The sequence below is a fragment of the Acomys russatus genome, chromosome 6 (assembly GCF_903995435.1).
Source record: "Acomys russatus chromosome 6, mAcoRus1.1, whole genome shotgun sequence".
Classification (NCBI taxonomy): Eukaryota; Metazoa; Chordata; class Mammalia; order Rodentia; family Muridae; genus Acomys; species Acomys russatus.
The window spans coordinates 83670582-83681013 of record NC_067142.1 but is presented as its reverse complement, the minus strand read 5'-3'; the positions used below and the strand labels follow the sequence as shown (position 1 = coordinate 83681013).

Genomic DNA, 10432 nt, shown 5'->3' with positions numbered 1-10432 from the left:
GTAAAATGTTTTAAGTCCTCAAATAGATAAAAATAGATTAAAGAATAAGATGTGGCTGAAACAGGTCATATTACACCCATGATTCTGAGAGCGAGAGAGACAGCTTCAAATAAAAGCACTTTTGATCCCTAATCAACCCTAGAAAGAAATGGAGTGTCAGTAGAGGTACAGTGATCACGGCAGGGAAAGAGGGACTCAGAGAATATGTTTAAAATTTAACTTAGGTGCATGCATGTTTTGCCTGCATGTGTGTCTGTGCACACCTGGTGCCTACAGAGCCAGAAAGGGCCATCAGATGCCCTGAACTGGAGTTACAGATGGTTGTGAGCTCCCTCGTGGGTGTTGGGAACCAAACCCAGGTCTTCTGCAAGAGCAGCCAGTGTTCTTAACTGCTGAGCCACCTCTCCAATACCAAGATTATTTACTTTTAAAGGGAAATATTTTGGCATTTGGGTGCTACTAGAAGCGGAAGTAGTTGTAGTTTGTAGCACATCACTGAGAGGGGGAAACTCCTGAAAAAAGTGTGATGCACAACACAGTCGAAAACGGCAGAAAAACGGAGAAGAAAAGATGGGAAGGCCAGAGAGCACTGAGCCATAGAAAGTAAGGTGGCAGATGAATGGTCCCCAGATGGTGGCCTGAGCCACGGAGAGAAGGGGCTGACTATAAGAAAAGCAAGGGGAACAACATACCGTTGTTTCAGTTGGATGGGCTCATCTTTCTGCTTCCAGCAGCCTAAATAGCCAACCAGCCAAAGGCAAGAAATAGTACAGAGGCATCTAGAATAATCTACATTGCATAGTTACCTTGTACAATTAAACTTTAACTGTTTATTGTAAAATCATATAGTGCCAGGCATGGTGGCACATGCCTTTAATCCTAGCACTCGGGAAGCAGAGACAGATATATATTTGTGAGTTCAAGACCAGCCTGGTCTACACAGCAAGTCCAGGACAGCCAAGGCTACACAGAGAAACCCTCCCTCAAAAAAACCAAAATAAAAATAAAAATAACACAAAGCTTGGATATGCAGTGGTAAGTAGACAGCCCCCCGCTAATTTATGTGGAGCGTGTACAGATTTTGCACTCAAACTTTAAAAATCCAGTGTTGTTTTTCTAGTTGTTTCCTAAGGTGGATAAAAATCACTGAGTAATTACCATGAGAACCAACAGAGCAGTAACTGGTGTTCAAATCCCAGAACTAAAAGACACTAATTGGATGGCATCAGTGCACAGACACTTCTCAGCCCCTAGTCCGATGGCAGCAACTGCCCAGAAAGTTTCTTCTTTCTTGCTGCTTTCTTTCACTTGAGGATTCAAGGAAGGTGGAGGACCGGCCCTTCCCCAAGACTACAGGATATCCCCAAAGATGATCTGGCTTACAAACTACCATGTGAAAAGGCGCTAGGACATTTTAACCGGGATGGCAAAGATAAATTGGATTTTATTCTACAGGAACTTCTGAGTCTGATCTGGGGGAACCAAAATCTAAGACATGGCAAAAATCCTAAAAGCAAAGTTTTAAAACAAGTTCTAAGAAAGAGCTAGAAAACAACTTAAGTGTGATTGGGACTTGTGTGGTGGTCTTAGATAGGGTTACTATTGCTGATGCAAGAGGTCACGAAGGGTTGCTGCTTACTGCCTTGCTTTTCATGGCTTGGTTAGCTTGCTTTCTTGCAGAAACTGTGACCACCAGCCTAGGGATGGCGCCACCCACAGTGGGCTGAGCCCTCCCCCATCAATCACTCATTGGGAAAATACCCCACAGCAGGCTCTTCTGGAGGCATTTTCTCAATTGAGGTTCCTTCACACAGCACAGCGGTTTTATGAAGAAAGCTGCATTTGAATTGAAGGACCAGTATGACTTCAGTAAAAGGGGAAGTAGAGTCAGATTAAGCTGCAGGAATAGTCTAGTGAAAGGTGAAAGGGGCAGGGACAGTTTGAAATTTATTGGAGCAACCTCAACCTCACAATTCCCAGTTTGTTCCTGCCTTTAGAAGCTTATTTGTGAGGGAAGAACTTACGGTTCTCACCTGTCCCTGAGGACTCAACAGATAGATGTTGATGAGGGAAAAGAAAAAAAAAAAAATTCCAGTGGTGTGTAGCTACTAGGAAGGTGCATTGCTCTAGTAAACAAACTCTAGCCTGTTTCCCTATGCTCCCGTAAGCATCCCTAACGCTATTCAAACACACACATACACACATGGTGAGTCTAGCTGGAAAGAGGAATGATTTTGGGTTTAAGGGAAGACGGGGCATACATATCTGTGTATAAAAATGTTATAACAAAACATACTATGTATAGTTGATGCTCATTTTAATAGGGAAAGAAGCACGCGCGTGTGCGCACGCGCACATCCATGTTACACTCACAAACCTGGGCTTCATAAAAAGGTTGGAGTACACTCAGTTTTGACGAGTCTTGAGACTATTCGAATCTGATCAAAAGCGTTTCCCTCAAATCTCATATTCAGATTTTGAAAATATGACTAGATGACTGAGAGGGGTCAGCAGTGAAGTGAAATTTTTGTATGCACGTCTAGATTCAACTTAACATTATTTCTGTTATATTGTGTCTCGGTTATTTATTTTAATTTAATTAATTAATTAATTTGAAGACAAGGATTCCATATTCCCTAGGCTGTCCTGGAAAGCGCTCGGTAGCACACGCTGTCCTTCAAACGCCATCCTCAGAGCTGCTGTGACAGGTGCGCGCTGCCTGGCTCAACTTCTCAGCCAACTTTTATAGTAATAATCCCTTCAGAGCTAAATCCTTATTCCAGTGCTACAATGACCGCGTGAGCAGTCAGTCCGAAGCACAGACGTTCACCCTCTTCAATCCGCCCAGCCACTCTTAGAAAAAAACCCAGTTCAAACCGGCTGCCCGTCCCTCGAAGCCTGCGGCGCTCGTCTCTAGGCAACGCCAGAGCATCTGCGCAGGCTCCGCGGCTGCCACGGCTTGTTTTTAAACAGCCGTCCAAAAGAGCCAATCAGAGGCGGGTCACCAAGCGAGCGGGAGCGGATTGGTTGGAAGCGTCCCGCAGTGGCCAATGGGCGTGGAGGCTAGCTGGGCGGGACCGGAAGTGAAGGAGAGGAAGCGGGGGGCGGCGGCCGCGGGCAGTTTGAACCCCGCTGGTCGGAGCGGTGAGGTGAGGCTCGCTGGCGAGGAGTTCCGCGGTGAGCAACTCCGGCTGTCGGATCCTGGGGCAGGGTTCCGTGAGGTTGCAGGTGAGCTGCGTCCCCCAGCCGCGGCGTCCCACTTTGGGGGGGGGGCTCTCATGTTTTCTAGAAGTTTCTTTTTCTCCTGGCTTAGGGTCGCCTGGGTGCCAGGCCGTGCTGTGTGCTCAGCAGCCAGAAGTAATTAGCACTGGGAGGCAGACAGGGCATTCTGAGAAACGACAACCGCAGATACCTGCCAGAACCTTCTGGGGGCCTGACGAGGGCGCCTGGCCCTTGAAGCGAGCCCTCTGCGTATTTAAAACACAAAGACTTTTCGGTGGAAGTCCCTTTAGAACCTTCACCCCAGAGGTTTTGCCTCATCATTCGTCTTCCTCCCAGACCCTGCCCTTTGAATCTTACTTTTCCTATTTACTGATTTTACTACTTTTGCTCCATTAACCCGATTTAGGTGGCTGACAGCTGATTCCTTACTTTGTGAACACCTACGGCAGTTAGGCGGTCGGTGTGGTAAGCGTTAGGAGAGGCAGAAAATGTATCTAAGTGTGTGGCTACAAATAAATGCATGTAGCTGTTGGTAGGGTTTGAATTAGAAACGCAACTTGCTGGTTTCTTTTCTTTTTGTCTTGTTGACTGTGGCTCCCCCCCCCCCCCCCCCCTTCCCCTGCAGACACCCCTTTGAGATAGGGCTTCTTCTCTGTGTAGCTCTAGCTGTTCTGGAACTTACTCTGTAGGCCAGGCTGGTCTCAAACTTAGAGATCTACCTGCCTCTTGCCTCCTAAGTGCTGGGGTGAAAGGCAGATATGGGTATAAGCATCTTGATGTAATGATTTAGGTGCCTGGCTGAATTGGTAAGACATTTTAGTGTGTGATTTTGGGTCTAGTGTACTCTCACTCTTGAATGAACAAGCTACAGGATTGCCATCCCTTAGAGCAGGGTAAATTGTCCTTTGGTAGTTAAGAGACCTTTGATTTCTTTCTTTCTTTTTTTTTTTTTTCTCGGTTTTTCGAGACAGGGTTTCTCTGTGTAGCCCTGGCTGTCCTAGACTCGCTTTGTAGACCAGGCTGGCCTCGAACTCACAGCGATCCGCCTGCCTCTGCCTCCCGAGTGCTGGGGAGACCTTTGATTTCTTTCAGCATTTTTTTATTTTAGGAAATTGGGTGTGGAGTTACAGATGTCTTCTGAGAAACGAGATGGGGCGGGGTGGGGGGGATAATGAAGCTGGCAGCAAAAACTGTTTTCAAGGCCTGATGTCTAACATGCCAAGAACCCTTTTTAACTTTTCAAAGTACTTTTTAAAGATGTTTACAGTTAGAGACTGTCTTAATATACATACACAGATGTGGCTCAGAAAGAGGTGATGCACATTTCCTTTGTGTCGTAAGCTGAAGAGTGATTTTGGGGAACTGACATGATAGTTAACACGTACAGAAAATGTACCAGGAGATGCCATTCTGATGCGTGAGGAAGTTGCCAACAGTATTCTCATTTTATAAACAAGGAAGCCAAGACACAAAGAACAGTTGAATGATTTGCCCAAGGTCTTGTTTTATTTAAGTGGCCATGGTAGGGTGTAAATGTCTTTTGAATCCCTTTCTTCTTCTTCTTCTTTTTCTTCTTCTTCTTCTTCTTCTTCTTCTTCTCTTCTTCTTCTTCTTCTTCTTCTTCTCCTTCTCCTTCTTCTCCTTCTCCTTCCCTTCTCCTTTCCTTCTCCTCTCTCCTTCTCTTCCTTCTCCTTCTCTCTCCTCTCCTTCTCCCTTCTTTCTCTCTCTCCTTCTTCTTCTTCTCCTTCTTCTCTCTTCTTCTCTTCTTCTTCTTCTTCTCTTCTACCTTTCTCACCTTTGGAATGGTCCTGGTAGTAACCTGGCACCCACTCTTGCCTGAGACATTAACTTAACAACTAACACAGCTTGGAAAGAGCTGAGTATGTAGTGAGAAGCTGACCGGGAACTATGGTCTGTGTAGGAATCACAGACAAGGCTTCCCTGAGGACGTAGAGCAGCGAGTCTCGGCCTTGACAGGGTCACTTGTCAGATGTCCTGTGTATCAGAGATTTACATTAAGAGTCATAACAGTTGCAGAATTTCCAGTTGTGCAATAGTGGTGAAATGTATGGTTGGGGTCACCACAACATGAGGAACTGTGTTACAAGCTCACAGTATTAGGAAGGCTGAGAGCCACTGGGATAAAGTATAAATCATAACGATGTGAGGAAGGAAAGGAACATCTGTAAATAATGCCATGCTTTTCTTTCATATAGGTAGAATCTATTTCACCTGGAAACCTTACAGCAAAACATTTTTAAAATTTTTCTATTTTATATAAAACAAGTGTTATTTTATAGCTTTAAACTGAACAATAAGAATAAATGAAGAGGAAACCAAATAAGAACATTATATAATTTTTGAGTTTCCTTTATTAACTTTATTTTTTCAGATTACTTCTAAATGCTTTACAAATAAAACAGGATGAGCTGGGCATTGGAGGAATGGAAGGAAGGTCTCCCTACAAGAGCTCTTCAGAAAATTCAAGAGCTTGAGGGACAGCTGGACAAACTGAAGAAAGAAAAGCAGCAGAGGCAGTTTCAGTTGGACTCTCTGGAAGCTGCACTGCAGAAGCAGAAACAGAAGGTATCAGCCTCCCTTTGCATGGCCTCATCTTTATCAAGCCTTCCTGTGGAAAGGGGGTCTTGCATGCCCAGGTGACGCCTTCTCTCCTTCTTCAGACACTTTAGGCTGCCTCGGATCTGATTCATCTGTGGCTTTATCACTGCCTACCTCTGGATACTTAGGGCTTAGTTTCATTTTAACTCATGTTTGGGAAATGGCTTTTTTGCTTTGTGCAGTAGGCTAAGTGTCTGGTCTCAGATCTGGATTGAGAAAGGGTTATGGTATTTTACAGTTTAAATGAAGATTGCTGTCAGACAGTCAACTTTAAAAAAACTTTAGTGTTCTCAGGGGTATTAAAACATAATGCTTTAAAAACCCAAACAAAACCCTGTTAGCCAACTATGTGGTAGTGCAGTTATGAATTCTAACATATTTTTGCTTATGGAAGGATTTTTTGATTTCTTAAATAACTGGCTTCCTTAGTGAAACTTAAATGAATTGTTCAAAGAAAAGGCTTATTTTAAAATTTTTTAAGAAAGCACATTAATGTTTATGTGTTGGGTTTGCTGATTGTATGTGCACCACATGCGTGTAGTGCCTGAGGGCTCAGAAAAGAGCGTCAGATCCCACAGGACTGGGGTTCAGACAAGTGCGAGCCATGTGGCGTGGGTGCTGAGTCCTCTGAAAGAGCAGCAAGTTGCTCTTATTCACTGAGCCATCTCTCCAGCCTTTTATTTTCAAAAATTTGAAAGGATGTTAAAAGATAATATAATATGCGACTTTATAGAATTTTTCTATTTATACGTGAAAGAGTTCGGTCATTTAACAATTTCTGTGTTCAGCTGGGTATGGTGGCGCACGCCTTTAATCCCAGCACTCAGGAGGCAGAGGCAGACGGATCTCTGTAAGTTTGAGGCCAGCCTGGTCTACAGAGTGAGCTACACAGAGAAACTCTGTCTCAGGAAAAAATCTGTGTTCATGAAGCATCACCTCCCCTACCCCAGGTTTGGGTTTATTACTACAGTATCACAGAAAGTTAATGTTAAGCGTTAGCTTTTGTATAATACTTGGAAAGTGCACAACAAAACTATTTTCTTGTCAACAATCTCTTAGGTTGAAGATGGAAAGACAGAAGGTGCAGACCTGAAAAGGGAAAATCAGAGATTGGTGGAAATATGTGAAAATCTGGAGAAAACAAAGCAGAAGCTTTCTCATGAACTTCAAGCTAAGGAGTCGCAAGTGAATTTTCAAGAAAGTCAACTGAGCTCATGCAAAAAACAAATAGAAAAACTGGAACAGGAACTTAAGCGGTAACTGAGTGTCATTTGTGTGGACTTCTGTGCCTCAGACCCCCGGCTGAGAGGCTTGGCCAAAGGCTGAGAAATGTTAATTTGTAGCTAGGTTCACACAACAATTCTAGGCCTAAGGGTCCCAATGCAACACCTGCAGAAAGACCAGCACTAGAGGGCACGGCTTGTTGCCCCTTGCTTTCGCCAGGTTCTCAGGGAAGCCAAAGCTGCCAGAGATCAGTTCTTGCTTGCCTAGAGTTTCTGTCGCGATGGAGCAATAGAGCTCCTAAAGTGGATGGGTAGCATTTCTAGCCATAATCTTTTCTAGCTGTGTTATGTTAAATTAATTTGTCTGTCTCTTTAAAATGTCATGCAATACCTATATGGCAAGGCTAGATTTTTTATTTTATTGTGTGTTCATGCATACATGTGGAGGCCATTGGACAACTTTTGGTAGTAATTTCTTTCCTTCCACCTTATGGGTCCCAGGGATCAAACTTGTGTTGTCTGGGTTGGTTGCAGATGCCTTTTCCTACTGATCCATCCTGTCTACCCCAAGTCTCTTCTTGTGCAGTGATGAGCATACGTAATGTTTCCATTTTCGTGATTAGAACCTGTTTCAAGAATGTCACTTAACTTGTGTTTCTGAAGTTCTGGGTTCTTTCTGTATCTTTCTTTGGCTAAAATATACATTTTAGATGGAATGTAAAATTTGCTTGGGCTGTATCTCCAGCCCTCCACTTCTTTGCTGCTATAGTGCTTATAATAGGTTTTTATATTATTTTGAAGACAGGGAACTACCTTTTTTTTTTTTTTGGAACTACGTTTTATATCAGGTTTGAAAATTCTTTCTCACTAAGTGTCTGTTGGATAAAATGGTTCCTCGAGGCTGTTTCACATGGTCCTTTGTTCTCTGGAATTGTATGCATTGGTATTCTGTAGCCTTTGTCCTAACCTGCTCTGTTGGTCTCTTGGGTTCTTTTTAACAGGTATAAATCTGAATTTGAAAGAAGCCAACAAGCTGCGCAGTCTGCAGACGTCTCTCTGAATCCATGCAGTGCACCACAAACACTTTCTACAGCTTCTCTCACACCAAGTCAGTATTATATCCGTAAAGATAGAAACAGCTCTGAGTTTTAAATTCTTCATGAGTGGTGAATTAGTCCAAATTTAGATTTAGCTTTTAATTTGGTGTTTAAAATGTTATTCCCAATTGCATGTTGCTGGTATGTTTGTTGAATTGTGTTGAGTCATTAGAGGTAAGCATTAACTCCTTACATTTTACCTTTCTTCAGTGTGTTTTGTTTTTCGAAACAGGGTTTCACTGTGTAGCCTTGGCTGTCTTGTACTCATTTTGTAGAGCAGGCTGGCCTTGAACTCAAAGTGATCCACCTGCCTCTGCCTCCCGAGTGCTGGGATTAAAGGCGTGCGCCACCACGCCCGGCTTCTTTCAGTGTGTTTTAAAAGAAAGTTTCTGAATATGGGAGACACCTCTATTTTTATATTTGAGTAAATTGATCAATAATTTGATGTGTTGCCCCACAGTGTTCTATTAAATATTAAGATAGTTATTCAGGACTTAGCATAATGTCTTTGCTGATCTTTTAGTTCCTTTAGTTGACATAAAATCTGTATTTGATTGTCTTGTGTTTAGGTTCCATGTATGAAAATCTAAAAGAGAAATATAATAAAGAAGTTGAGGAACGGAAAAGACTAGAGGCAGAGATTAAAACCTTGCATGCTAAGGTAAATTCATGATGGTCCTTCAGACAAAGATGTATTTACAGAAACCCTTTGCTGTAGCATAAAAGGAGTGATCTGCCTTACATAGGCCTCTTACCCTGAGGAAAACTTCAGGGCTAATTGGTGGTGATTATTTTTGTTTGTTTTAAAAATAGGGGCCAACAAGATGGCTCAGCAGGTGAAAGCACTTGTTGTAAACCTGGATTTGGCCCATGGAACCCCAAGGGGGAAGGAGGAAACTGACTCCCAAAAGTTGTCCTTTGACCTGCAAATAGGTGCTGCATCACACACAATCATGTGCTCACTCACGGATCACACAAAGAGCCAGAATTAAACTCAGGAGAAGTCTGGACATGTGCTTCATCATTTGGGACCAGTTCTGTCCCGACTATTATGGTATTAAAGGAATGGGTTTCTGTAATCGTTGAACCTCTCAATAGCCAGAAGAGCAGCTGCTATAGAATTATCATGACATCTGTCTCCATGTCTTGACGTTCATCAGAAAGAAGGCAGAAAGTACTTCCAGAGCACAGGCTACATGCAAGTGCCGACTATAAGCACCCACATGAGGCTTTGGGGGCGATCCCTGGGTATGAAGTAAGAGATTAGTGACAGTTCTGCAGGTTGATATTTAGTATAAAGGCATATGAGGAGGTAAAAGACAAGCAAAGGAAAGCCACTTTTGTCGTTTAAAGTGGAAGTGAATGATGGTAAGTAGTGCCAAGGCTAGCCCTTGAGAGTTGGTGGCACTCGGGTGGTAGTTCTTGCTCTGGCTGTTGGGCCTTGGGATGTATGGCGCCCTCTGCCTGCTTAGCGTTCATTATGGTATGCTTCACAAACACCGTCGTCATGGGTTGTGGCTCCATGCTCTGTCTGAATAGAAGCAGCCCTGAATATTGAAATGTCCTGGTTTGGAGATGTAGGTCCACAGTCATGTGCTTGTAGAGCATGCGCAGGGCCCTGGGTTTGATCCCTAACATTGGGGGAAAAGGTAAATACATTTTAAAAAATTGAAATTTCTGAAGGGCTTCTAAAGAGTTTTTTCTTTTACAGAAAGTGAACATGGCTGTTCCCCAAGCCACCATGAATCACCGGGATATTGCAAGACATCAGGCTTCCTCATCAGTATTTTCTTGGCAACAGGAAAAGACCCCAAATCGTCTTTCATCCAGTTCTCTGAGAACCCCACTTAGGAGAGATGTCTCTGCTGCTCACCCTTTGGGGGAAGAAGTGGTGACTCCTAACAGATCAAGTCTGTGGGCAGGGAGAGGAGATTGCGGTGGCAGCGGCCTCTGTGACGGTGCTCAGGGTGCTCAGCTTCTGCACCAGGCTAAAGCCCAGAATCAAGGTAGCTTTCTGACGTGAATTAAGTTGGAATAAGGGTTTTCCGAGGTAATTTGAATCTGAGGTGAGCATTCTGTGTTTTGTCACATCCCAGAACCATTTCTGTAAGACAAAAGACATGATCGTGTGAAATGAACTTATGTTTGTAATGAAAACCTGGTTCTGGGAGCCTTTACGTGGTCGAAAGGCTTTGACTTACATCCTCAAAGCAGAGTGGGAAGGTGGGTACCTTTGCACTGCTCCTGCTTCTCACCTGGCTCTTAGGGTGA

The 10432-nt window shown here is 43.6% G+C and overlaps 1 protein-coding gene across 1 annotated transcript in view; it reads left to right on the top strand.

The window, feature by feature from the left end:
* The first annotated feature begins 3099 nt into the window (after window positions 1-3099).
* Cenpf (centromere protein F) overlaps window positions 3100-10432 on the top strand; it is a 44589-nt gene continuing 37256 nt past the window's right edge. The window contains exons 1-6 of the mRNA XM_051148123.1: window positions 3100-3228; window positions 5615-5808; window positions 6901-7097; window positions 8066-8172; window positions 8731-8822; window positions 9873-10167. Of these exons, the coding sequence (XP_051004080.1) occupies window positions 5647-5808; window positions 6901-7097; window positions 8066-8172; window positions 8731-8822; window positions 9873-10167 (853 nt within the window). The 5' untranslated portion in view covers window positions 3100-3228; window positions 5615-5646. The remainder of the gene's footprint in view (window positions 3229-5614; window positions 5809-6900; window positions 7098-8065; window positions 8173-8730; window positions 8823-9872; window positions 10168-10432) is intronic.